Here is a 27,401-nt window from a genome sequence, read left to right as displayed (position 1 = left end):
CTTTTAGGACAAATGTTTGAAAAATAACCAAGGCCAGCCGGTCGGCCTTGATGCACATGTAAATTTGCTCTATTGTAACCAAGTGGTCATGGGTTCAAGTTTGAAAACAGCCTCTTTGCGGAAGCACGGGTAAGATTGCTTACATTATGACCCTCCCCAGACCCAGCAATGGCGGGAGCCTCGTGCTCCGGGTACACCCTTTTATTTTTTTGGGAAAATACTTCTTACTTTTTGACCCCCATTCCATGCCATGATCAAGGAAGTGGAGTTAAACGGTTGGTATGACACGCACGAACCGAGAGCCTCTGGGCCCTAGTGAGCCTAGGCGGGTGGCCATAAGAAATTGCCACTCCTATTGTGATGGTATACATGGGCCTCTATACAGAAATAAAAATTGAAATAAGCAAGTATTCGAAATAACTAATTCTGTTTGGAGTAGTAAAAGTAATATGGATAAAAATTACTTAGGACCCACCCAGTTAGAGGAATTGGGGTGGGGTCCAACACCCCCTATTATGAAGTTCCATTTTAAGCACTAGGGGCTGCTTAACTCATTTTTTGTGTTCACAAGAATGAAAATGCTTCTCGCTTTCTGTATTATTCTTTCCTGTAACTGCAAAAGTTGTTTACATATATATATATAAGAATCCAAAACAATCGAAACCCATGAACACTGTAGTAGTTTGTATGGTGTGAAATGGGTTTCTTCTTTGGGGTATCTTAAGGGATTGGGGAGTTGAAACCCTCCTGAGAAGATAATGGATGTAAGGTTGGGAATCGCTTTGAAATGGATTGCTTCTTCTTGATTGAAGACCTCTTGTTAAGGCGTTGGATAGTTTTCTTCATGTAGAATGCTCGGACTACTGGTAATGCTCTCTCCTTGAGCTCAAGTATGATATAGAAGAGTAATCTATAGGCAATTAGAATGATAAACACAGCAAGCAAATCTAACCACTTTGAGTGATCCATTTTGATACCAAACATGGTATGGATGATCACATCGCCCTTCAGTTTTGGGTCACCTGGAACTAAGGGATCAAACTCAAATCCAGCCAATTCATTCTTGTATGAACCCTGCATTACAGTTAAAAATAAAGTCTATAGCTTATCTCGTGCTTGTGGGAATCTACTTCTCTTATGAACATATGAACATATGAACATATGAACATACCTGTAATGCCCATGACCCATAACTTAGATACGAAATTGGGATTCGCCAGAAGGGCTTGGGAAGATCAGGCAGTAAACGAAAAAACCCGGAAGTCATCATCAAAATTCCCTACAAAGAAAACCATTCACAGGTATATGAGTGGACAGAAGGTATGGAAAAAAACTTGCTCTGATACCATGTAAATATCCAACCCAAAAGCTCGAACTCTTGGGTGGAAGGACTCACAGGTATATCAGGGGACAGAAGGTCTTAGGGGAAACCAATGTGGGGCTATTCTCCCAACAAGTACTATGGTTCAGATGGCATGATGGTGGTAATGCTGATGATGATTATAGATATTTTTCATGGAAGAGGCCAAGGAGGATAGCTTTCTTACCATAATTCCAGCTCCAATTATGATGCCCATGAGGAAGTTGGGTACCAGTGAAGCAACAACCATCATTAAGCTCTCTATAACAGCGATGCAACCGAAAAGATTAATGCAGAAGTATACATAGTGGCTGAACTCTCTACTAAATTTTGCCATGTAAAATGCAACTGTTCCAGAAGCAATACTAATCACAACCAAGTAAGGGAATGATGAGAGAAAATTTGATAGGATGAACACTGCATTCCCGTAATGGCCATTGAGCCTTTCGCGATAGAAGACCTGATTTAAAACCATATATATGAGACTTTGAAAGCTTAACTATGTAATTCTGGTTTTTTACATGAGTTTTGAGATTGCTTACCTTCATTTCTTCAACAAAAGATGGGAAACCTCCTATAGACATGAATGTCATGAAGCCTGTCACGAAAGCACCACATGCGCCTCTAGCTAAGATCGCAGAATAGCTAGTCCCAATGTCGAAGTAGATTGACCCAACACAGATGGCAACAACTATGTAGATTGCAATCCTTAACCAATAATACCCAATATCTCTAGTCATGTTTATGAAAGATCTCTGTGTCAATGTGGTTAGCTGTTTCCACCAGCTAGCATCACTGGCACTGTCTGATATCACAAGAAGTCCTTCCTGTATTCACATCCAATGAGAAAACCCAATTATACTGCATATACATAACCAAGAACTTCTGATATGCAATGGATTGGTTTTGGTTTGAGTTCAGGATGCTTACAATTAGTAAGATATCCTGGATCCTTCTTCGTGTTCTTGCTCCATACTCTGAAGTTTTGTATTTCTGGACCAGAATTTCTTTGATCTTTGCACTTGGCATTTGATTTACAGGATCTGATGTTGACTCGATTTCCTGTAACAAACAAATAATGAATTGCAACTTACAAGGAAGTGGTGAAATCATATTAAACGAAGAGTCTGGTGATTCAAGGGATCATTAAGGGGACGGGGAGGCAATGAAACTACTTACACAAAAACGGATTCTTTGAGATCCAACTAGAGTGGCATTTACAATATCAAAGTCCTTATTAATGCAACGAAGGAAGTGATCAGAAGGGTTTTTTCTACTAGGACAGGGGAAGCCAGATTCAGCAAAGAACTGCAACAGAAATATAATGTTCAAAGGCACATTATTATTTGATAATCTACACAGTCATTTGGCACTTACCCAGTTAAAAGTTCCTCACCTCTACAGCCATCTTTGCTGCTCCAAAATAAACAGTTTCACCTCCTGAAAGTAGGAACAGATCATCAAACAGAGCAAATACCTCACTACTTGGTTGGTGGATGGAGGAGATAACAGTCCTTCCATCACGAGCGACATTTCTAAGGGTTTGGATCACAAAGAAAGCCGATGCACTGTCAAGTCCACTGGTGGGTTCATCAAGGAATAAAAGACGGGGGCGAGTAAGGATCTCAAGTGCAATGCTCACTCTCTTCTTTTCACCTCCACTGATGCCCCTTAGGTGCCAGTTACCTATCATTCTATCTGCACATTCTTGAAGACCCATCTCCATAATTGTGCCCTCTACCACTTCATCTATCTCTTCTTTGCTCATAGTAGAAGGCAACCTCAAATGAGCTGAGTAAGTTATTGTTTCTTTAACTGTTAGTGTCCCTAACAGTACATCCTCTTGAGTCACATAAGCCTGGAGAAATTTGAAGTTAACAAACAGACATTGATGAGAAGTGTCTTTAAATTATAAGAATATTTACATTGCTAATTATACTTACAACAACTCCATGGTTTAATCTTCGCTTTCTCCCATTGATGAGAACATTCCCAGTCATAACAGTACTTGAAGCAAGTCTCCCTGTTGGAACCACAAAGACTACTAGATTAGTACCAATCCATGGTATAAACTGTTTTCCTTGGGAAGCTCCTTCTCCATCTGGGAACAATGATAAAATGTACATTGAAAGTTTTTTTTTTTTTTTGTGGGGTGGGGTGGGGTGGGGTGGGGAGTGGGGGGGGGGGGAAGGGTCAGCAAAGAATTCTTTAAAATATAAAGTAAAATAAGTACAAAATTTTAACATCCAGGCATTCCCAGACTGATAAAGAAAACATAGGCAAAAGATGGTATAATTTTCACTTTCAGCATTACCATCAGCAGAGAACTAAACCAAACCCAAGAATAAAACACCAACATGGGAAACACCCTACATGACTAGTTCTCAAACCTAGATCGAGGTCTTTCTAAAGCATCCCAAGAGAGCTCTCCAAAACAAAAGACGCGTTCAAATATTGAGCAAGTACAAGATCTCGCCACATGCTTTGCAAGCAAGTCCACTATCGGGTTTGCCTCCCTACGGCAATGAGTTATTTTCCAAGAAGCGAAGATAGATAAGAGCGTAGATGCTGCCATTACTGGATATAGAGCCAAGTGATGGATTTTTTTTATGTCAGTAATGACAGCATCAAGTAGAATTTGATGCCTCATCTCACATCGTCTATGGGGTGTGGGGACCACCTTCAATTCATGCAGATTTTAACCACCGCAAATGGATCGGGATGATTCACCCAATTTAGCACTTGCAACTCCTAAAACTTGCAAACAATGACCAGGAGCTCATTTTTTAAGATTTTTGGGAACAAGAGCTCTAAAACTTGGGGACGCTTGCCTATAGCATCCAAATCGACCAAAATCATAGGATTTGGGAGATCTAGGCTGTGTTTGGTATGCATTTTTGGAATTTGTTCTAGATCGATTTTGCATTTTTGGACTATAAAAGCAAATATTTTTATCATCCGAACATGCAAAAAAAATCAACCTAGAATGCATACCAAATACAGCCCTAGATTCATTTTTTTGGATTTGGGGGGATATTCCCCATAACCCAAGGTAAAAGTCAAATTTTCCTCTCTTTTTTTTGTGTTGTATGAATTTGAAATATATGATGCATTGATCCTAGATTTAAGTGGATCATATCATGTCCTAAAAGTTGGTTAACCTTTTGGGGTTGACGTGTGATTTGTGTGATTACCAAAAAAGAAATTTGGGTGGTTGAGAATTTGAGATTGGCAACCAACAACCACTTCTAAATTTTAATTGGCTCTACCCCATATCCATAATCATGATGTTACAATTCATTCTACCCTAAGACAAGTCCAAATCCCCTCCCTTGCTAACCAACCCACCCCATCTCACACCACTCATGGGGTATGGGGACCATCTTTGGGGTGTCAGGACCACACCCATAAATGGGGTGGGCCAGGGTTACCGGCAGGGAGAGGAACTTGATTCACCTCCAGGGAAAAAACAAAAAGAAAAAATTTACTTTTTTCGGAAAAGAAATAAAAAAGCTTGATTCCTTTTCTATTATGTTCAATGATATATAATGAGAATGATACCATTTTGTACTCTTCAAATCCTAGTTGGTTGTTGAGGACGGACTTACATCTAATAATGGGATTGGATGGGCTTCTTATTGTTCGGTATAATGGTTTTGTTTTCGTCGGTATGGATTATGGTCTTATAGGTGACAAGGTGGAGGCCGCAGTCCAGGGGATCATTATCGTCTCTTGTTCCCTGCCCAGTATAGTGGTCAAGTTCCTCTCATAGGGGGAAGGAAATGATGACCTAACCCCCTGCCCGAACACACTGTCCGAGGGAGGTTAAAACATCATTTCCGTCTCTCCTATGAGAAGAACTGGACCACTGTACTGGACAGGGAATAAGACAGGAAAAAAATTCCAGTCCAAGGCCTCTCCAAGGAATCACATGGGCAAGAAGGTTTGGATGTGAACACTTGAAGGTCTACCACATGGCATATCAGATAGAGCTCATATTTTGTAGACAAGTACAACCCAATATCCTCTGTTCACATGTAAAATTTCAGCCTCACAGAGTTTGACAAGTAACAAATTTGAGATTTGAAAATTCCGGCCTATGGGATAGTGCACAATAGTGGTTGAAATATTATAGGAGTGAATGGACATACATAAGGAATTAAAGATGCATTTCAATATATGAGAAAATATTTAATTGAAGGAAAAATCTTGTTGTAACCATGGTGCGGTTGATGAAAAAAAAATTTATAACGTTACTTTTTTGCTTTTTTTTAGTATCACACACATTTGTTTCAATGAGAGCAAAATATTGTCATTCACAAGTGTTAAAAAAAAACTCACAAGACAATGACAGCTTAAAAAACTTTTTGGGAATAAGAAAAAAAATTATTACTACTTCTTACTTTACCACTTTCATTTCAACAAGATGCACCCTTAATAGATATTTTTTTAAATTTGATACATAACCCACCCTGGGGTTTTTTTAGCAATTTCCCTTCCTCCAAACTGATTAAAAATAAAATTAAGAAAAAAGAAAGAGTTTTTCTTCACCATGCTGTGAAGATTCTCCACACCAACCTAGGGTTTACAAGCCCTATAGGGTTTTATTGTGTTCCCCAAAATATCTTTTTGATACCTTCTCACACGCATCTGATGTCCCGTGATGAAAGGATTCTTATTCACCCTGGCTGAACGAAAACTCGATAAATTAAAAAAAAAAATTTGGCTCGTTTCCTACTTATCACGCCATCTTTCAGGATTGTCAATTGAGGGAATTTTGCTTACCCAAAAAAAAAATTTTTTGGGGAATTTTTGGAATAATAATGATCAGAAGTCACAACTAGGTTCTTGTGAGGACTTTTGGAAAGGCTTTGCTTTATACAAAAGTGTGGCCGGTCCAATATAGAACCCAACACCACTTTCCAAATTAGAAATTACTCTAATGAGCTGAACTAGGAAAGGAGAGGGAGAGATGGGTACCTGCCAATGAGTCGAGAAGGGTAGACTTGCCGGACCCAGAAGGACCCATGATGGCCATGATTCTGTCCGGTTCAGCATATCCGCTAAGCCCTTGAAGCAATCTTCTTGTTGGGCCTTTCCCAAAATTGGGCAGCATCACTGTGACATCTTCCCACACCAAGTACACCGCCGACTCATCTCTTCCACTGCCGCCGCCGCTACCGGCGGTGGCAACAGGAAAACCCATCTCTAATTCAGGCCGATCGAACCCTGAACCAGTAACCTCAATCTCCATATTCTATGATAATCACTTCAGAAGATGAAGAAAGCAAGAGAGAAGTCTTAAAAATAAATACAGGTGTGGAAGGGGGCCATAGATAGTGATGTGGTTACTGTCTGTAAACGAACTCATTAATGCTGCAATTAATGAAACTGCACGCGGGAAGTTGGGAGTTTGGTGGTGAGCATTTGAACGTAATCTTGAATCTTGAAATTATATCAATTTGCTGAAGTGGAAAATTACTGTGGAGACTACATACTTTAAAAGTCCTCACATGATTTTAATGCCACACTCTAATTAAGATCTTTGGAGAATGTTTTCTGCTTTAGCTAGGAGTGTAAATTGTTCTGGTTCTACGCCATCGATCCGGTTTCTTAATGGTTTTGATCCTAAAGAGTCAAAATCAGAATCGGACTAATAAATTAATCGGTTCCAAACATGAGAATTAGGACCATAAATTAATGGGTGGGTTGGTTCCAATTCCTAAATGGTTCCAAACAATTAAAAAAAAAAAATTTCTCTAACACATGCTACATACATTTAATAATATTACAATAAGATACTGGTTTCATTTACATGAGATATACAACCCACTATAAATTTTTTTTCTTCTCAAATCACGAAACTAGCCCATATTACCTCTTGTTTTGTATTCAATTAATAAGTAGGAACATCATTACCCTCATAAGTTAGTATTATTTTAAGGTATGTTGCTAAATTAACAGTCAAATCTTTGGTAAAGTAGCATATGAGACAAGTGAATCCAGATCTTCTATTGTCATCTGTCTGTCCTGTGCCGTGCTGCGTAGATACAGCAAGACGTGCAATTACCGCTTTACCCCCACTCGGGCAAGGCGTTCGGGTAGGGGTAAGGCAGTAATTGCATACCTTGTTGTGTCTACATAGCATGGTGTAGGACAGGCAACGACAGTAGAGGAACCAAATTAGAGATAACTAGTACCAATAAAAATAAAAGGTTTGACCTTAGCTCTGATGACCTTTAAGTTTTAAGAATTATATGATATATAGGGTTACGATGTGAATTTGTTATAGTTCCACCAGTCCCTAATTGGTCTATCATTTCTGAAACCATTGGAGACCAATAACTTAAGTGGTAGATCTGAATTTGAACCAATATGCTATTGGGTGGGCCGGTTCTGATTCCTAACAGGTCAGTTCTGATACAAAATTGACACCATTAGCTTTAGATGAGCAAAACCCATCTTTTTCCCTATCAATCTAACAATCAAAGGGATATATGATGCGATCTTTGAGTTCGGACTCACTACTAATCAGCCATTGATTGATTGACAAGGAGAATCATTATATGGGAGGCACAGGGATTCTAATCCTCTGAGGTGTTGCATGGAATTGCAAGGGTCAGTCAACTGCTTAACTCAATGGTGGCTCCAGAGAATTCCGGTTCATTGAGGTACTGTAGTTGCATTAAATATAAATTTTTAAAAAATTAAACTATATTTCTTGAGCTCCTTTGGTAAACATCGTACATGTGTGGTAGGTAAAAACCTAGCTGGAGGATCTTCGGTTCCATTCTTCAAGCCGTGGATTGCCTTGGTTAATAGGGAAGTCGAGGATGTTTTGTCTGCCTCCTTGCATGCTCTATAGTCGATAGTTTTTGGGAGTTCAGTGGTGATTCCCCCCTCCTCTCCTGTGAGAACCTACTCCTTCTTCGTTGATGCGGCTATTGGCTCTAGCCCTAAGGCCCTTGGCATTGGCTGCGTCGTTTTTTATTCAGGTGGTGAGCTGTGCTTGATTGCCTCTGAGCATTTTGCCTTGGTACCAGCAATGGTTGGTGAGGCATTGACAATCCGATTGGCTCTCTCCGCAGTTAGGAAGTTGGGACTACTCTTCATTCTGGTTTCGTCGGATTGTCTTTCCCTCATCAAATGCTTGTCCCTCTCCCCCCTTCCCCCATCCTTCTTCCCCTAGCTTTTCTTGTATTATTCAGGATATTTGTATCCTGAAAGCTTTTTTCTCTTTTTGTGATTTTATTCATGTCAGTGGAGATGCAAATGGCTTGCCTCATAATATTGCTAAATGGGCCCTATCTAGCCCACTGAGTTGTTTTTGGGAACCCCCTTTCTCTAGGGACCTCATGGACATTGTAATTCCTTTCTTGTTTTGGCCTAATGAATAGTTCTTTGCATCAATATAAAAAATAAAAATAAAAAAAACTAGCTGGTGAATGAACTCTGAAGCAACCAACTGTCAGTTCTCAGTTCTTATGAAATAAATGCTAGCAACTTTATATGGATAGCTGTTTTTGTTTTTCTGGAAGGGGAAGGTGAAGGGAACATGTGAGCTTACCACTGGATTCCTGTCTTTTTTCCAATATTAAGTCTCTTTCTCTCTTTCTTCCTGTCTTTTTTTTTGTGTTAGTTTGATAAACATAGAAGGTAAGCATATTCTCCCATATATATATATATATATATATGGGAAAATGTTCTCTGGCCCACAGCGCAGGCTATGCTCAGGCACATGGGCCTGCCACTCAGGGGGCAGGGTGGTCATTGCACCCACCACCATGCGTCTTGGAGTAACCTGCGCTGCGGCACAGAGAACAACGCCCCTATATATATAAGATATTAGTTATTGGATTAAGTTTTCTTTCATCCACGATGAATGAGATTCTATTCATGCATCGAAGGATGGGAGAGGATAGGAATGGATATCAAAAGGGTATTTTGAAATATACCAAAACCTTAGGAGGGATTTGTAAACCCTAGGATGGTGGGTGAACCATCATCTATGAATAGAGGAAAATTTTATTATTATTTTATATAAATAGTAAGGAGCTTGGGTTGGGGCATATGGAGTTTGGATCCCATCCCATGTGAGGAGGGTGAAGATAGATTCTGACCTTTCATGGGATATGGGTTCCACGTGTCAAAAGTGGGTCTCACACTTCATGAATGGTGTAAGATATATCTCATGTAGCCACCATAGAATCTATACTCGTGCATTTGGATATTTTTTATTTTATTATTTTTTTTTACAAAAGCTTGAAATTTTATTACGCTAGACCAGACACCGCAAATCGCAGACTTGGGACCATGGTTTGAAGAATTTGGAATCGGGAATTGGATTGGTGAATTGACCGATTCGGATCGGAATCAGCTAACACCAGTCCTGATTTCTACAGTTCCTAATCGTTGCTTCTTGAATCGGAATCGGATGGCTGAATCGTTATCGGATTGATCGATTCTTTGTCATTTTCTTTATAAACCATCTTGAATCAGTCCGATTCATGGTCCGATTCTTGTTTCCTAAATCGATTCGATTTCTATCATAAAATAGTTTAGATTCTTAAATCGATTTAAGTCGATTTTGATTCAGATTCCGAGTTTTAAAACCTTGTCTACAACTAATAATATTCGAGCAAGATAATAATATTCGAGCAAGATATTCTAAAAAAAAAAAAAAAAAGGTATATTCGAGGAAGAAGCTTGGGATAGGAGCATATGGAATTTGGATCCATCCCTCGCCCATGTGGGGAGGGTGAGGATAGATGGATCCGGCTCCTCTCCAGCGCATTTGTGCATGGCACGGCGTGCAGTGCACATCGTGCGGCTGGGGGGTTATGATCAACATGGTAGCACACATCCCTATGCACTGGTGTGTGGATCGAGGCCTCCCCAACCGCACGATATGCATTGCACACCGTGCCGCATGGGAGAGGAGTTCAATCCAGGATGGATTCGGACCCTTTATGGGATGTGGGTTCTACGTGCCAAAGGTGGGTTTCAAAATCTCAAGCTCCATGGAAGGTGTGAGATCTATCTCTTGTATCCACGTAGACAGAATTCGGATCCGTGTATATGCACATTTTAATTATTTATTTATTATTTTTTACAAAAGCTTGAAATTTTATTAGGATAAACCAGGCACCGCAAATCTCAGACCTGGGACAGGTATAAAAGCAAAAAAACAAGGGTGGATTAGTCCACTAAAAATGAGAAATGGAGGAAAAGGATACAAAGTGAGCTAACAGGTGAGCCTTTCTCCGTAACAATAGGTCTAGCAAGAGGGGATCTTTATCCCCTCAATTTGTCTGCCCCTCAATTTCCTCAATTCCATCTAATAGGGTGGCAGAAATGACCATCTTACCCTCTGCCCAAACACACTACGTGGGGTGGGGTCCACCTCCCTCTATTAGAGGGAATTGAGAAAATTGACGGACAGACAAATTGAGGTGATATTTTTTCAGCAAGAGGTGTTGTCTTGGCACATAAACGATCTCAGCAACAAATTCCCTTATCCCTCCTCTTGATTCATGTGAAATTTTTTTCACTGTAATTTTAATTTTGGAGGTTTGATTTTAGGGTTCATCTTCCCCAAATGGTTTAAGGTTTGATTTTCAGTTTCAAACCCTAAACTATTTGGGAAAGATGAGGGTAATTTGATCATTTTATTCTTTAATTTTAATGGGTTTTTATCAGAAGGGTCATTTTGGTATTAGATTCCTTAAAATTATCATCTAATGTCCCAAAATAAGTAGGGGGAGTTTGCAATTTGAAAAGTTGTAAGAAGGGATTTGGACAAATAGGTATTTTAAGGGGGCATTTGTAAAAAACTCTATATTGTTTTTGGGAAGTGTTCTCTAATGGAGAGCATGGCTTCTCTGCCTGCGTGAGATCCAATAAGCCCCCCTCCCCCTTTTGGTTCAATCAATATGGAGAGCAAGAAGGTCATTTTACAAAGAGGAGGAAAGAGATAGACACAAGGGTACAGGCATAGGAGCAATGTTACCGGATAAGAAACTTTCCTTCTTTTCCTTTATTTATTATAGGGAGAATGTTCTCTGTGCCATAGCACAGCCTACGCTCAAGCACATGGACAGCCTGTGCAGTGGGGCAGGGTGATCATTGCGCCCACCCTAAGGGTGTCAATTTGGGACCGAAACCGTCCCAATACCATCCTGCTAAAACCCAGTATCAGACCGTCCCGTGAGTAAATGAGACAGTACTGGTATCTGATTTTGGTACCGAATGATAAATGGGACGGGACGGTTCTGGGACGGGATTCCCAACGGTACCAGTACCAAAATAACAATTAGGTACCGGATGGTATCGAAACTACTAGTACTATTTAAAAAGAAAGAGTATATAAGATCTATTTTTTTTTTTAAAAATAATAAGGTATAAGAATTACGATTCATTAAGGTTTCACTAATTGCCTTTTGAATATGAAGAAGAACAACAGGTCAACAGCCTTAGCTTGAAGTCTCTCATCACAGAACCTGCTACAGTGCTACTCCCTCCTCCCTTGACCAACTACATCTACCAGGTTCTTCCTTTTCGCACTTTGTACTTCGTACCATACTGCCATGTGATATGTGTGACAAACAAAGTTTTGTTTAGGAAAATCAAAGAGGAAACACAACGGGATTCTTCCATTTTGTAGGACTTCTTTAGATTTAAAAAAATGAGAAGCTTATGACATGTGATCTTAGGGAGGTTGAAGAAGTAAAACTATGATTTCATAATTTAAGTTGCTTTATAAAAAACAGTAGATAACTTAGATTTCATGATAGTGAAAAAATTCCACAATACTAATAAACCCGCCTTGTTAGAAACAATTAAACTTCTTCTATCTTTTTCAACAGTGCCTAGAACCGTTTAAAAATCGGAACCATCCCATCCCGCTAGTAATCGGGATTGGGATCTAGGTTTGGTACCGTTAACTAAATGGGATGGTATTGGGATTGATACTTTTGGTACCAGTACCGGTACCGTCCCATCCCAATTGACACCCTTAACCCACCCCCATGTGCCTGGGCGCAGGCTGCGCTGCGGCATAGAGAACAACGCCCTTTATTATTATTAGATTTTTGGGGGGAGAGGTTTGAAATTTTGGATTGGGATAGGAAAGGGATGCATTACAAAGTAGGGAACTTAAGTGTCAGAATATTTAGGGAACCTAGCTAGACATTGGAATCCTCAGGAAGTGGTATAGATTTCCAAAGATCTTTGAGATATTTTGAGGTTCTGATTTAAAGAGGTATGTTTTATTGATTTTTTTTTATTTATTTGATGAGAGGTATGTTTTATTGATTGTGTACACTTTTTGTGATTAAAAAGAGGAGAAAAATGGCTTAAAAAAAAAGGAGATTAATGTGCATTCTTTTATGGCGGATTCCAAAAAAATGGTTCTCATAATCGGTTTGTCTTGTCAATTCCACCATTCGATTTTTTAAAGAGAAAAGAGATTTTCGGCATTTAAAGATAACTTATGTAATTCTAAAGATTCTCCACTTATGGAAGAACATTATGTATATATCAATGACACATGATATGGAAATCCGAAAATTCTTACTACAGAGTAATACTAAGCATTTAATGACATTAAACTTAGGATCTAAGTGTTTCCACTAAATTGGGCATCGGCAGCGTGAATTGAAGATGCCACAAAGTGAATTGAATCAAAGAGTGGGTTCGACCCGTGCCTTGGTAATCCAAGAACTTTTCAAAAACAAATGTAAAGATTGCAATGCCAAGAACAAGAAAAAGAAGCAATCAAATTAATTTTCTCTCCAGATACATCTTTTATAAAATGAAGTACTATAGAGATCTTCAATTTGACTTGGAAGGATGCATCATTGCATCTGGTAGTACTGTTGGTTGGAGAGTAACCCCAACAGATTCTTTTAATGAAAAGAGCATAAACCATTTGCAACTAAGAAAAAGAAAAAGAAAAAGACAATAAAAGATAAATGTAAAGACTTGTTTGATTTGATTTGTTGGATCCTTTCCTTTCTTTTGAATTTTTCCTTTTATAGGTATCCTCAGATGGTTTCTGTAGTTACCAGGAAGTTTCATAACTACCCACTTCTTTGAGATGTAGTTTCACAACCACCCACTTCTTTGAGAGCTTGTTGTAACCACCTTGCTGACCATTCGCCGATCACTGACCGTTCGTAAGTCGCTGGCCGTTTATCGGTCATTGACCGTTTTCAATCACTAACCGTTTTCGGTCACTGACCATTTTTTAACCGTTTTTGGTCATTGACTGTTTTCGGTCACTGATCGTTTTTTTGTCACTGATCATTTTCTGATCGTTTTCAGTCACTGACTATTTTCTGACCATTTTCAGTCACCGATCTTTTTTCGATTACTGACTCATAGGTCAGTCTTGATTGAAATAGATTTCGATCTATTTCTCCATTGACCGAAATAGACCGAAAATAAGGTGTAAAAACTAAGATGGTTGGAGAGATTTTAGGTGGGAGAAACTTATGATCTCTAAAGATTCTATCACTTATAGAAGTGCATTATTCAGGCCTAATTTGGTGTGATTTCTATTTCAATTTCAAGACGTGATTTCTATTTCAGAAATTGTTTAGTTTGATTTTTGCACTTTATTTCAGTGAAATAAAAATCAAGTGGAATAAAAATTCTGAAATAACTGAGGAACTTTTATAGGATATCTATTTCATTTGATTTCACTCACGCTCTTTAATGAACACATGGTTAATTTGATGGACAAAGTAATAATTTCATGTTAAAAATAAAACACTACCCTTTTTCTCATAATGGTCTCACCACCGCCCCACTGCCACCATTGCCGCCACCACCCTTCCCAATGAAATATAAAAAATCTATTTTTAAAAATTGAACTACCAAATGAATTTTTTTATTCATATTGATATAACCAAAACAATTTCAATTTTTGATAAGAAAAATCTATTGGTTGACTATTTCATACCAAAATTAAAATAGAAATAATAGCAAATCTAGCCATATATAGGAAACATTTATTTACAGCTGACACATGTGATATCAAAACTGAAATTCTTACTGTTTTAACAGAGAAATGGCATATTGCATTTAAAGACATTAAACACCACATCCATATAAATCCAGCAAAGACCCATCAAAAGAATTCAAAACCTCACTTGTTTCAAGACCAAGAATCAAAAGTATGGCATCCCAGTATTTCTTTGTTGTTCTTCTTGTTTCTTGTTTGCTTTTTTTGCAGAAGACTTCTGCTATTGGTAGATCATACGGCAGGTGGCAACCCCTCAAAGATGTGAATGATCCAAAAGTTCAAGAGATTGGAGAATTTGCAGTCACTGAACATAACAAAGAGGCAAAGGTAGATCTCCAATTTGGTGCAGTGAAGAAAGGTGAATTTCAGCTTGATAATGGAAGGAATTACAGACTCCTTGTCACTGCAAAAGATCATAATATTGAAAGTGATTACAATGCTGAGGTATATGTAGATTTGACAAATACTAAGAAGCTTGTCTCCTTCACCAAGCATGAGAATTGAGTGAAAGAAAGAGAGAGAGAGAGAGAGAGCTTCTTTTGTCAAGGAGCTTGACTTTTACATTCGAATATTATCCTAAATAAAGCATTTCTTCTACCCAAAAAAAAAGAGCAAATCTTTTCTTTTGCGATTAGGGAATAGAGCAATAAATACTGATACGCATAAAAATTTTGGGAAAACGTTTCCCACAATATTAGGGTACTATTTCCTTCTTACATGGGGCACTTTATTATTGCTCTTATTCATGTGGTTCCATGTGGATGATATCGTTTTTTGCACCGCCCTTAATCCACTAAAAATGAGAAATGGAGTGAGAAATTGTCTTGGCGTATAAACGATCTCTACAAACGATCTCAGGAACAAATTCCGTTATCCTTCGTCTTGATTCATGTGAAATTTTCTTCACTGTAACTTCAATTTTGGAGGTTTGATTTTACGGTTCATCTTCCCTAAATGGTTTAGAGTTTGATTTTCAGTTTAAAATCCTAAACCATTTGGGGAAGATGAGGGTAATTTGGTCATTTAATTCTTTAATTTTAGTGGATTTTTATCAGAAGGGCATTTTGATTATTAGATTCCTTAAAACTAACGTCTAACATTTCAAATTAACGGACTGGACCGGACCAAAGTGCTACACTGTTTTGAAAGTAGGGGGAATTTGTAGAAAAATTGTGGGAGGGCATTTGGATAAATTGGTATTTTTAGAAGGGCATTTATAAAAAACCCTATATTTTTTTTGGAAAGTGTTCTCTAATGGAGAGCATGGCTTCCATGCCTGCGTGAGATCCAATAAGCCCCTCTCCCCCTTTTGGTTCAAACTATATAGAGAGCAAGAAGGTCATTTTACTAAGAGGAGGAAAGAGATAGACACAAGGGTGCAAACACAGGAGCAACGTTACCGGATAAGAAACTTTCCTCTTTTTCCCTTATTATTATAGGGAGAATATTCTATGTGCCGCAACGCCTACGCCCAGGCACATGGGCAGCCTGTGAAGTGGGGCAAGGTGGTCATTGCGCCCCACCCCCATGTGCTTGGGCGCAGGTTACGCTGCGACACAGAGAACAACGCCATTTATTATTATTATTGTTTTGGGGGGAGAGGTTTGAAATTTTGGATTGGGATAGGAAAAGGATGCATTACAAAGTAGGGAACTTAAGTGTGAGAATATTTAGGGAACCTAGCTAGACATTGGAATCCTGAGGAAGTGGCGTAGATTTCCAAAGATCTTTCAGATTTTTTGAGGTTCTCATTTAAAGAGGTATGTTTTATTTATTTATTTAAATTTTTTTTTTTTGATGAGAGGTATGTTTTATTGATTGTGTATACTTTTTGTGATTAAAAAAGATGAGAAAAATGGATAAAATCCTCTCCAATTCTTTAATCTGGCAATTCCTAGTAATATCACCTTCCCTACGCGATCGTCACGTGGATTTTTATAATCCAACGGTTGTAAGAATGTTGCCCCATATTTGAAATGAATATCTATTTTTTGATCGGGTAGGACAAGAACCCGCCCCAGCCCCTCTTTCGTTTCTCCAGTGATGAGAGACTGAATCAACCAAGGCACGATGCTCTCATGCGCCCTTCTCTGCTCTGCGCTTTGTTTTTGGTTGAAGGCCGGCTATCTTCTCCGGTGGTTTTCTCACTGCTATTTATTTTGGGTTCGGAGTGGAAGAAACGATTTTACCGTCAAGATCCGGTTTGGGGAACTGTCATGTGGTTTGTGTGAGGTTTGGGGAGAACTCTTCATCCCGTGTTATTCCAGATCCCCTCAGGTACTCTCGAGCTTCTCAGGATCATGTTTTTTTCTTTCTTTCTGCCAAATCCCTCCTTTTTCCTACCTTAGATTCATAAGTTTTATTTCCTCGAATTCAGAAGTCTGTGATTGCTTTTTGAATTTTCAATCCCTTCGATCTAGATTTGATCTGCCTTTTCTTTCTAAACCTTTTTTACTGGATTCAGTAATCTTTTGGTAATTATTCGACAAAACAAGGATGCAGAATAGAATTGGAAAGCTCAGATATTTCGATTATCATTTTTTTGTGTAGCAGGATGGTCTGCGATTTGAAGGCCTCTTTTTCTTTCTGTGTTTTTTTCTTTCTCTGATTTGGGCTTACGAAGGCCTAATAAGTATTCAAATGTAAAATAAAAAACGCAGAAAGTAGGTCTAGTGTCAAACCTGCAGCTCTCCAATGGTGGGAGGGATGGAAGATGAACGAGAAAGAGAAATCGGAATGATTTGAAAGCCTCTCTTTTTTGCGTTTTTCTTCTTCTCAGATTTTGGGTTTACATTCTCAAATCTAGTGTCAAACCTACAGCTTTCCAATGTTGGGAAAGGAAGAAGATAAACGAGAAAGGGAAATCGGAACGATTTGAAAGCCTCTCCTTTCTGCGTTTTTTTCTCTCAAATTTTGAGTTTACATTCTAATCGGGTCGGGTTGGAAAGAATCAGCTATCAAATCGGGTTGTGGCTCCTGAAATGGTGGAAACTAATCTCCACCACAGGGTCTTGTTATGCCACATGTCACACAGGAAAAATGGTACTGTTGGGTATTGCCAGATTAAAGAATTGGAGAGGATTTTTATCTGAGAAAAATGGCTAAAAAAAAAGGGGGTAATTTACACATACCACCCTTGAGATTTGATGAAAGGATAATATTACCCCCTAGTTTTGAAAAATTCTATGTTCCCCCTGAGGTTTGCAAACAGTAACAAATAAGCTTATTCTGCCAGTTTATGACTAACAATATAAAAAATAAAAGGTGAACTGACAAAATTATCTTTGCAAGAATTAAAAAAAAAAAAAAAAAAAGACTGCAACTCATCTTCCCCAAATCGATTGGGAAGATGAATTGCAGGTACAAGTACAACACCATGGATATGAATCAGATGGAATCAAAACTGACACCATAACAAACCGTTATGGGATGATTTAGAATCAGGATTCACAGCTAAGACGCTGGTTATAAAGGGGAAACTTTTGAAAATAAATGGAAACCTAGAAATTCGGCTAATCTGAAAGACGAAACCCTACCCTTCGCAAAACCAGCTACACATTCAATTGACTGCTGCATCTAATGTTCACAAAAGAAAGAAGGAGGGATTGTATCAACTTCGGAGAAACAAGACCTGTTGAAAATACTGGATTTTGCAAGCAAACGGATCTCATAAGCGGCTTGGTTCTTCTCTTCCCCTGTTCCGAAAAAAATCCCTGCAACTCATCTTCCCTAAATCGTTTAGGGTTTGAAAAAAGGGAAGATGAGTTGGGTCTTTGTTTGCTAAAAACCCATTCTGATTTGGTCTCTGCTTGATCCATCTTGTTATTTGAGATATAGATGAGGAGTCTAGGCAACAACTTTGGGAGGAAAACCATGTGGTTGTGAGGTTTGATGTGAAATTATTTTGGGAATCTGTTTGCTTCGGTTCGTTTCTTTGTCTTTTACTTGCATCTGCATGTTTTGATAAATGTGGATTGACTGAAGGATTAAATTGAAGTGTTTCAGTAAGAGAAATTGTTAATTAAATCTTCAAAATTTAGGGTTTCGGTGTGATGTTTCCCTATGACAGAGCCTGTAAATCAGTGTTTTCTGGATTGTGGTTTCTCACCGCACAACGCCCTACTCCCCTGCAACTAATCTTTCTCCTTTGCCTCAGTGCCATCCCACTCCTGCTCCATCTCGCCCATGTACATCATCACCACTGCAATCCTGTGCTCGCACACCGCTGCAGAGAATGGGTTTGTTTGATTTCATCATACAGTAAGAAGCCACATTCAAACAAAACCCAGTTCTTGAATTAAGGATTTTACAAATTTAAAACAAAATAATTTCAATTAGACAAGAAATAAATATGTGCATTTAGGTACTTGGTTCATCAATGATATATGGATATGAGAGCTTGCAACTCATCTTCATTTTTTTCAAGCCTTATACGATTTGGGGAAGATGAGTTGCAGGGGTTGTTTTTTCTTGAAGGGACATTTTTATAATTTTATCCTTTGATTTTAACATTGTTAGTCAAGAACTAACGGAATGGGTTTATTTGTTACCATTTGCAAACATCAGGGATACGCAGAATTTTTTCAAAACTGAGGGGTAAAATTATCCTTTCGTCAAACCTCACCAAAAAAATAGAAGATTAATGTGCATTCATTTATGGTGGATTTCAAAAAAATGGTTCTCATAATCAGTTTTAATCGGTCTTGCCAATTCCACCATTTGATTTTTTAAAGAGAAAAGACATTTCCAGCATTTAAAGATAACTTATGTAATTCTCAAGATTCTCCACTTATGGAAGAACATTATGTATATAGGAAAATTTATTTGTCAATGACACATGATATGGAAATCTGACAATTCTTACTACAGAGCAATACTAAGCATTTAATGACATTAAACTTAGGATCTAAGTGTTTCCACTAAATTCGGCATCGATGGCGTGAATTGAAGATGCCACAAAATAAATTGAATCAAAGAGTGGGTTCTACCAGTGCCTTGGTAATCCAAGGACTTTTCAAAAATAAATGCAAAGATTGCAATGCCAAGAACAAGAAAAAGAAGCAATCAAATTAATTTTCTCTCCAGATACATCTTTGGAAAAATGAAGGACTATAAAGATCTTCAATTTGATTTGGAAGGATGCATCATTGCATCTGATACTCTGATAGTATTGTTGGAGAGTAATCCCAACAAGTTCTTTTAAGGAATAGAACATAAACCATTTACAACTAAGAAAAAGAAAAAGAAAAAGACAATAAAAGATAAATGTAAAGACCTGTTTGATTTGATTTGTTGGATCCTTTCCTTTGTTTTAAAATTTTCCTTTTATAGGCATCCTCAGGTGGTTTCTGTAGTTACCAGGTAGTTTTATAACTACCCACTTCTTTGAGAGGTAGTTTCACAAATACCCACTTCTTTGAGAGCTTGTTGTAACCACCTTATTGATCGTTCTTAAGTCGCTGATCGTTTATCGGTCATTGACCGTTTTCGATCACTGACTGTTTTCGGTCACTGACCATTTTCTAACTGTTTTTGGTCATTGACCGTTTTCGATCATTGATTGTTTTTTGTCACTGACCATTTTCGGTCACTGACCATTTTCTAACCGTTTTCAATCATTGACCGTTTTCTGACCGTTTTCAATCACCGATCATTTTTGGTCACTGACTCATAGGTCAGTCTTGATTGAAATAGATTTCGATCTATTTCTCTGTTGACTGAAATAGACCGAAAATAAGGTGTAAACACTAAGAGGGTTGGAGAGATTTTAGGTGAGAGAAACTTAGGATCTCAAAAGATTTTATCACTTATGGAAGAGCATTATTTAGGCCTGATTTGGTACGATTTCTATTTCAATTTCAGGACGTGATTTCTATTCCAGAAATTGCTTGGTTTGATTTTTACATTTTATTTCACTAAAATAGAAATCAAGTGGAATAGAAATTCTGGAATAACAGAGGAGCTTTTCTAGGATTTCTATTTCATTTGATTTCACTCAAGCTCTTTAATAAACACATGGTTAATTTGATGGACAAAGTACTACTTTCATGTTAAAAATAAAACACTACCCTTCTTCTCATAATGGTCTCACCACCATCCACTGCCCCACTACCACCATTGCCGCCACCACCCTTCCCAATGAAATATAAAGAATCTATTTTCAAAAATTGAACTACCAAATGAATTTTTTTATTCATATTGATATAACCAAAACAATTTCAATTTTTGACAAAAAAAACTATTGGTTGACTATAATAATCCCAAGTGCACTGAGAGGGGGGGTGAATCAGTGCCTTGAAAAATTCTTCCAAACTCAATCCCGTAGCAATAACAATCACACACAAAGATTGGCCGGGACAGTCTCGTAATTACCAATCACACATGCACGTCCACCTCGCAACCACTGTGTGGTCTGGTCTACCAGACAATGCACCACTACTCTGCAGCAAACACACTCCAAGAATACGAAAATAAAATAACAAGCACACAGTACACCAAATATACGTGGTTCGGCCAAGCTGACTACATCCACGGAGGAATACCCGTAAGGGTTTCGTATTTCCTCAAATACTCAACTCGAGTTTGACTATTACAATAGCCCAGGTGCTACAACACCTGCTTCTGACTCCGTAACAACGAAATCTAGGGCTACAACCCCAATCCAATCAAGCCCCAACTTGAATGGAATTACAATATGAATATAAAAATTCAATTACAAGTCCCTCCCAATAACATGAACAAAAATTAGGATTCTTTCAACATGAATCAAACCATAAATATCAAATAGGACTTGTGAAACAAAAGATTATCTCTCCCTGAGTAATCCCGTGACTAACCCACTGCTCGAAGCCTGCCTGATGTTGTGCACGATCTCCAATGTTCAAAGCAGTATCTTCGATTGTTCAAGCAAGATTTTTCTTCGTTTTTTATGTTTCATTAATTTTTCTGCTCTTTCTCACGTTTCCACTGTGTTCTCCTTGAAAAAATATGCACTTAAAAAAAAAACAACGACTGATTTGGACTTCGAATGAGAGAGATATTGCCTTCCAAAGTTGAACGATACAAAAATGGCAAGTGGAGGACGAATTTATAATATTCAAAGATATTCGTGACGATCGGCAAGGCACGATAAGATTTGCCAAGAGATCACATTCCAAAAGAGGTGACAGCTGTACAACACTTACTCAAATCAGAACTTTAACAACCGTACTACTCTCTTAAGGAACAATGTTATGGTGTATCGCATAGCACCGTGCACCATCAAGGGCAAGCCAATCAGAGAGCGACGTGATGAGAAAAATCCAACGGTCACCAAGATTCCATAATTTTATAAAACAATGGGACACCTCTGTTGATAGTAGCACTTCAAAAAAAACGACCAAAAAATTGGCTAAGTATAAAACTGTTTGCCTATGCTAGATTTGCTCTATTTTTGCTCATAGACACGGAAAAATCTGTAACTTTCTCATCCGACATTGAAATGATGCAAGATCAGTTGCGTTGGAACCGTGACTCGACGAACTTCATTTTTTATGAAGACCACTTCACCCAAAAATTCCATTAAATCTTTCAAAAATGACCTTAAAGTCACTGCCATTGCACAAATCTATGAAATCACAACTTTAACAATATGAAACCTTCACCTGCTACTTCGCCCCTTTGCCAAACACTATATAAGGACTTAATAAGCTGTTAAATGGTGTTCTTCAAGTGCGAGTACCTCTGTAATCCTACCAAATGACCAAAATACCCTTAGAGCCGTGTAGGTGACTATTTTACCATTTCAGCTCTTCCAGCTCATCAAATACCACTGCTGCATCACCAATATGGATAATAAGGTTGCCAACAATGACAACACCACTCCAGCAAACCTCAGTTGACCCAGTTGACCAATAGACTATTTCATGAAATTAATCCAAAATTAAAATAGAAATAATAGCAAATCTAATCTTATATAGGAAACATTTATTTACAACTGACACATGAGATATCAAATCTGAAATTCTTCCCGTTTTAACATAGAAATGGCATATTGCATTTAAAGACATTAAACACCACAACCATATAAATCCAGCAAAGGCCCATCAAAAGAATTCAAAACCTCACTTGTTTCAAGACCAAGAATCAAAAGTATGGCATCCCAGTATTTCTTTGTTGTTCTTCTTGTTTCATGTTTGCTTCTTTTGCAGAAGACTTCTGCTATTGGTAGATCATACGGCGGATGGCAACCCCTCAAAGATGTGAATGATCCAGAAGTTCAAGAGATTGGAAAATTTGCAGTCACTGAACATAACAAAGAGGCAAAGGTTGATCTCCAATTTGGTGCAGTGAAGAAAGGTGAATTTCAGCTTGTTAATGGAAGGAATTACAGACTCCTTGTCACTGCAAAAGATCATAATATTGAAAGTGATTACAATGCTAAGGTATATGTAGATTTGACAAATACTAAGAAGCTTGTCTCCTTCACCAAGCATGAGAATTGAGTGAGAGAGAGAGAGAGCTTTTTTTGTCAAGGAGCTTGACTTTTACATTCGAATATTATCCTGAATAAAGCATTTCTTCTACCCAAAAAAAAAAAGCAAATCTTTTCTTTTCAATTAGGGAATAGAGCAATAAATAATGATACGCATCAAAATTTTGGGAAAAAGTTTCCCACAATGTTAGGGTACTATTTCCTTCTTACATGGGGTTCTTTATTATTGCTCTTATTCATGTGGTTCCATGTGGATGATATCGTTTTTTGCGCCATCATTAGTCTGGCATATGATCTATCGCCCCCTCCAACATTGGCATTGTAGGAAACCCTATCAATTTAAATTTTGTTGCTGAAAGAGATTTTATTCCATTGATTGGATTCGGAAATACTTTCTAGGATGCTTTTAACAAGCAAAAAATGCTTATAATTTTTCTCTTAGATTATATCTTGGTGACTAACTTTGTGTTTCTTATTTTGTTGTAACCCTAAATTTTATTGGATTGAAACTAGGGGTAAAATGAGAATTACAAAAATCCTATATGGAGGACATTTCAAAAATTTCAAGGGTTTTGGGAATTTTATGTGCAAAACTTTTGTTTTCTAGTCCAACAGACTAGATGGTATCTCTAGTACAGTACCAAGCTTTACGACATGGAATGGTGATGTAGCATAATTTTTATCCTCTCAAGTTCCCTGCCCGGTCAGGTGCTTAGGTTCCTCTCACAGAAAGGTGGAAATGACGACCTAACCCCACCCGGGCAGTGTGTTCGGGCAGGGGTGAGGTCGTCATTTCCCCCCCCCCCCCAATGAGAGAAACCTGAGCACCTAACCGGGCAGGAAACCTGAGAGGAGAACGATTCGATGTAGCAATGTATGTTTATCTAGAAATGGTCTAGATTGGCCACATGAAAAATTTTGGAATAAGATCCATCCACATGCCCTCCTCTTTTCTATTGACAGATTCCTTATATTTTCAATCGTCCTTTTCTTTTTATAGAACTTTTTTTATATATATATTTTTTGGGTGTGACTGGTCATTGTTCAAAACCTTATCCTAATGGCTGATTATATATCACATTTTTTTAACATAAAAAAGAGATTATGTGTTAAAGAGAAAATAATTTACGCTTGTGGTAGGAGCCTTTCTTACTCTCTCATTATTCTTTTGCCATGTGAACTGTGAATGTGGCTATTTCGACTATTGGATGAAAAGGATACAGCTTAGAAAAGCCACATCTTAAATTATTTGCACAGTTCCCTAAATTTAAGATGTGCATCTCTATACAAGCCTATGCTACTCCAAAAATTATTTGCACACTCCCCTAACCTTGGATATATTTTTTAAGCTTTATTTTGCCACATAGAAAACTCTGATATGGTAGAAACTTGACATGTGAGCAAGAACCGAGGATTATTAACTCTGATAGCCTCTAGTTTAAATTAAGTGTATGGGGAGAGATTTGGGGAAGTGTTCTTTGTCGGAGAGCATGGCTTCAACGCCTACATAAATGGTGCAGGCACAGGAGCCACATTACAGGATAAGAAACTTTCTTCCATTTATTTATTATTATTATTATTAATTTTTTGGGAGGGGTTTGGAATGGGATAGGAAAGAAATGCATTACAAAGTAGGGAACTTAAGTGTCAGAATATTTAGGGAACCTAGCTAGACAATGGAATCCTTAGGAAGTGACATAGATTTCCAGGGATCTTTGGGATTTTTTGAGGTTCTGATTTTAAGTGGTATGTTTTATTGACTGTGTACATTTTTTGTATGGATGTAAACAGATCGGATTCCATCGGATAGTAGCATTGGGGTGTTAACTGGTTGGGCTCAGTCAAGTCTAGCCAGGGCTCATGGTGCTTAAAGATTGCATGGTGACCACCCATTTAAGCATTTGGGCTGGGCCTGATCGAGCTTCGGGCTATAATCGAGCCTTTACCAGGCTGTGGGCATGTTTAACTCTATACGGGCTTTACCGCGCTGTGGGCATGTTTAATCTTGTTAAGCTTGGGTTTTTTTTTAGGGTAAATGTTAAGCTTAGATTCACACCCAACAAAGATATAGGGAAGCGTGTCTGTGAGTTGTGCATAGGAAGTAGTAGGCCTTGCCAATTCAAACTGAGAATTGAAATCTATGTCTATTATCAATCTTCCTACACCTCCATTCTCATCATCCTCCATCATAATATCTATGTACTCATGATCACCTCCACACCCAGAAAAATATTTATTAAGAAGGTAGAACCCCCATTTGATTAGTGACAATTGATTAACACCATAACAAATCCTAATTAAATAAAATATAATTTTGCAACCCCTGTTAACTCAAGTAATATCAATCCCAACTAAATGGGTCGGCTTCACAAATCCTTGTTTTCCATTAAACCCCATTCAAAGTCATACTCTACTAGTCAATCCCAAGCCATGCATTCGGTTGATACCCCTAATCACAAGGTTTCAAAACCAATAAATAGGTCGGGCTAGGTCGGGGTAGCATTTGGTCGGTCCGGTCGGGAGCCCAATGGGCTAGAACCCCACACCGGGACCGCCCGGTTACTAAATGGGCCGGGCTGGGCAGGGCTTTAACCAGACAGCTTTGGTCGATTCTTCCGGTCTGGACCTGGAATTGACACCCCTAACTGGCATTATCACATTCGTATCTGATTAGTTTTCAGATGGATTCGGATAATATTCTATCTGTTGGCATCTTAATTGTTTTGTTGATGACGGTTAGGGTTGAGACTTGAGAGTTCAACAAGTACCTTTTCTTCTACTCTTCTCAGTCTTTGATTTTCTTATGTTTTCTACTTTTGATTTTACGTTGTATTTATTTTAATAGATATGTGATTCCATGTATCACAATACCTAAAACAATATATAAACCAATAGAAAATTTAGAAAAAGAATCACGTTATCTTAACTTATAAAATTATAAAACTAAAAAGAACTTTATCGGATAGACGGACACAAAGATATATTTCAGACATTTAATTACCGTGGATTGCTAAACGAATCGGATAATAATCGATCGGATAGAGGGATTATCGTATTTGTATCCTATTAGTTTTCGGACTGATACGAACAGGGATCGAATATAGATTTTTGAATATCTGTTGACATCCTTAACTTTTTGTGACTAAAAGAAGGAGAAAATGGCCAAAAAAAAGGAGATTAGTATGCATTCATGGTGCGTTTGGTGTATGTCTTTTCTCCAGTTCCCCAACAACATCCTCCTCTGCCTCCTCCACCACCATCCACTTCCCAAACCCCAACCGCTTCCACCGTCTCCTCCACCACTAACCTATCCTATTTCCATCCATAATCTTTGCCACTTCCTCGTCCACACACCCCCCCCCCCCCCCACTACCTCCACCTCTATCACCTCCTTCTCCTCCTCCACAACCACCATCACCATTCCTGCCCCCTCCCCAACCCCAACCACTTCCACCTCCTCCACCACATCCATTCCCATCTGTAACCTCCGCCACTCCCCCTCCACCTCCACTCCACTACCTCCCCCCCTCCCCCTTCTCCGTTTCCAACCCCACTCCCATGTCCATCCGTACCCTTCGCCACTCCCCCCACCTCCAATCTAACTACCTTTGCCTCTAAGTGGACTCTAATTTTATAGCGCTAGCTGTCCAAAGACTCCAAACAGGACAGAGGATGATGGGAAGCTGAAAGTTCTAACTTATTCTTTTTAATAATCTTTTCGGCTCTGCCATTGCACTGGTATAGATCTCGCCCTGCGCGATAAGGGGGAGATGGTTCTGGTGATGGGGCTCCTCATCTCGGACACCTGGATTGAAGCACAGCTCCAGCATATCGGCACCTCCGGCAGCGATATTACCTACACTCTTGGGATCTTCGACCGCAAGGCCAGGGAGTTTTACGACATCACCTGGGGCGGCGTCGACGCCTCCACCTTCGTCTCCGTCGTTAGCTCCGGTGGGGCTTTCGACCTGCACGAAATGGAGGAGTCTCTGTTGATGAGTGGTGGGCCCACTATCTGGGTGAGTAAGGCTTTTGTGCTCCAAGGATTTGTTTCAGTGTTTGGGTCCTTTGTTAAGAGCGGGTATTCTTTTTTCTTTTTTTGTGTGTTTGCGGGTGTTGCCGACCCAGGTGCTTGTGGCACCGAGGTAAACGTCGGCTCTGATGCTCCAGCCATCAGTCATTTTGGACTGTTTGGCACTTTTGGGGCCCCTTCTATTGGCACGTATGTGCATGCACTGAATCGTAGCAATGGCTGCAACTTGTTATCTAGGGATGTGGTAGTGACCCAACCCCTACGTTGGATGACCCAGTCAATAGCATGTGCGACCAGGTCAAATTCTACTCCTTGGTTTTGGATACTATATATCCATACCTTGTGCTTATCATGCTCTTTATTGGTGTTATGTATTTCATTTTCCCTTGTTTGGCGTTGGGCGTGCATGAATGCACAATCTCCTCTACCTCCACCTCCACCCCACCCCCACCCTCACCATCACCATCAAGACCTCTTCCTTTTCCTCCACCGCCATGTTAAAAAAACA

General features: G+C 38.8%; 2 protein-coding genes across 3 annotated transcripts; one reads left to right on the top strand and one right to left on the bottom strand.

Moving 5' to 3' along the window:
* Positions 1–718: 718 nt before the first annotated feature.
* On the bottom strand, positions 719–6,625 carry LOC122643012 (ABC transporter G family member 15-like). Of its 2 annotated transcripts, none has more exons than XM_043836643.1 (9): positions 6,341–6,625; positions 3,304–3,383; positions 2,757–3,218; positions 2,540–2,668; positions 2,291–2,422; positions 1,903–2,187; positions 1,548–1,820; positions 1,172–1,279; positions 719–1,074 (listed from the first exon to the last, which is right to left on the bottom strand). In XM_043836643.1, exons 1-9 carry the CDS (start codon positions 6,612–6,614, stop codon positions 721–723), a joined length of 2,097 nt encoding a protein of 698 aa, XP_043692578.1. In that variant the 5' UTR covers positions 6,615–6,625; the 3' UTR covers positions 719–720. The 2 variants fall into 2 exon arrangements, with proteins under 2 accessions (XP_043692578.1, XP_043692579.1); XM_043836644.1 differs by having other exon boundaries at positions 2,546–2,668.
* Positions 6,626–10,289: 3,664 nt separating this feature from the next.
* LOC122643193 lies at positions 10,290–22,870 on the top strand. Its single transcript, XM_043836841.1, has 4 exons — positions 10,290–10,387; positions 10,495–10,531; positions 14,598–14,831; positions 22,577–22,870. The coding sequence occupies exons 1-4, from the start codon at positions 10,290–10,292 to the stop codon at positions 22,868–22,870; spliced, it is 663 nt and encodes a 220-aa protein (XP_043692776.1).
* Positions 22,871–27,401: the final 4,531 nt, after the last annotated feature.

The sequence above is a fragment of the Telopea speciosissima genome, chromosome 10, assembly GCF_018873765.1.
Source record: "Telopea speciosissima isolate NSW1024214 ecotype Mountain lineage chromosome 10, Tspe_v1, whole genome shotgun sequence".
Classification (NCBI taxonomy): Eukaryota; Viridiplantae; Streptophyta; class Magnoliopsida; order Proteales; family Proteaceae; genus Telopea; species Telopea speciosissima.
The sequence above is the reverse complement of the archived record's forward strand: the minus strand, read 5'-3'. Positions and strand labels throughout refer to the sequence as shown.

What these genes read in the sequence shown, in the direction of transcription:
- LOC122643193 (XM_043836841.1), top strand. Translation starts at nt 10,290, where the DNA reads ATGGGAGAGGAGTTCAATCCAGGATGGATTCGGACCCTTTATGGGATG. An exon ending in AATCTCAAGCTCCATGGAAG is followed by an intron (nt 10,388 to 10,494) that starts GTGTGAGATCTA and finishes AAATTTTATTAG; the next exon opens with GATAAACCAGGCACCGCAAA. An exon ending in AAATCTCAGACCTGGGACAG is followed by an intron (nt 10,532 to 14,597) that starts GTATAAAAGCAA and finishes CTTTTTTTGCAG; the next exon opens with AAGACTTCTGCTATTGGTAG.
- LOC122643012 (XM_043836643.1), bottom strand. Translation starts at nt 6,614, where the DNA reads ATGGAGATTGAGGTTACTGGTTCAGGGTTCGATCGGCCTGAATTAGAG. An exon ending in CTCAAAGAATCCGTTTTTGT is followed by an intron (nt 2,423 to 2,539) that starts GTAAGTAGTTTC and finishes TGTTTGTTACAG; the next exon opens with GAAATCGAGTCAACATCAGA. An exon ending in ATGGGTCATGGGCATTACAG is followed by an intron (nt 1,075 to 1,171) that starts GTATGTTCATAT and finishes ACTGTAATGCAG; the next exon opens with GGTTCATACAAGAATGAATT.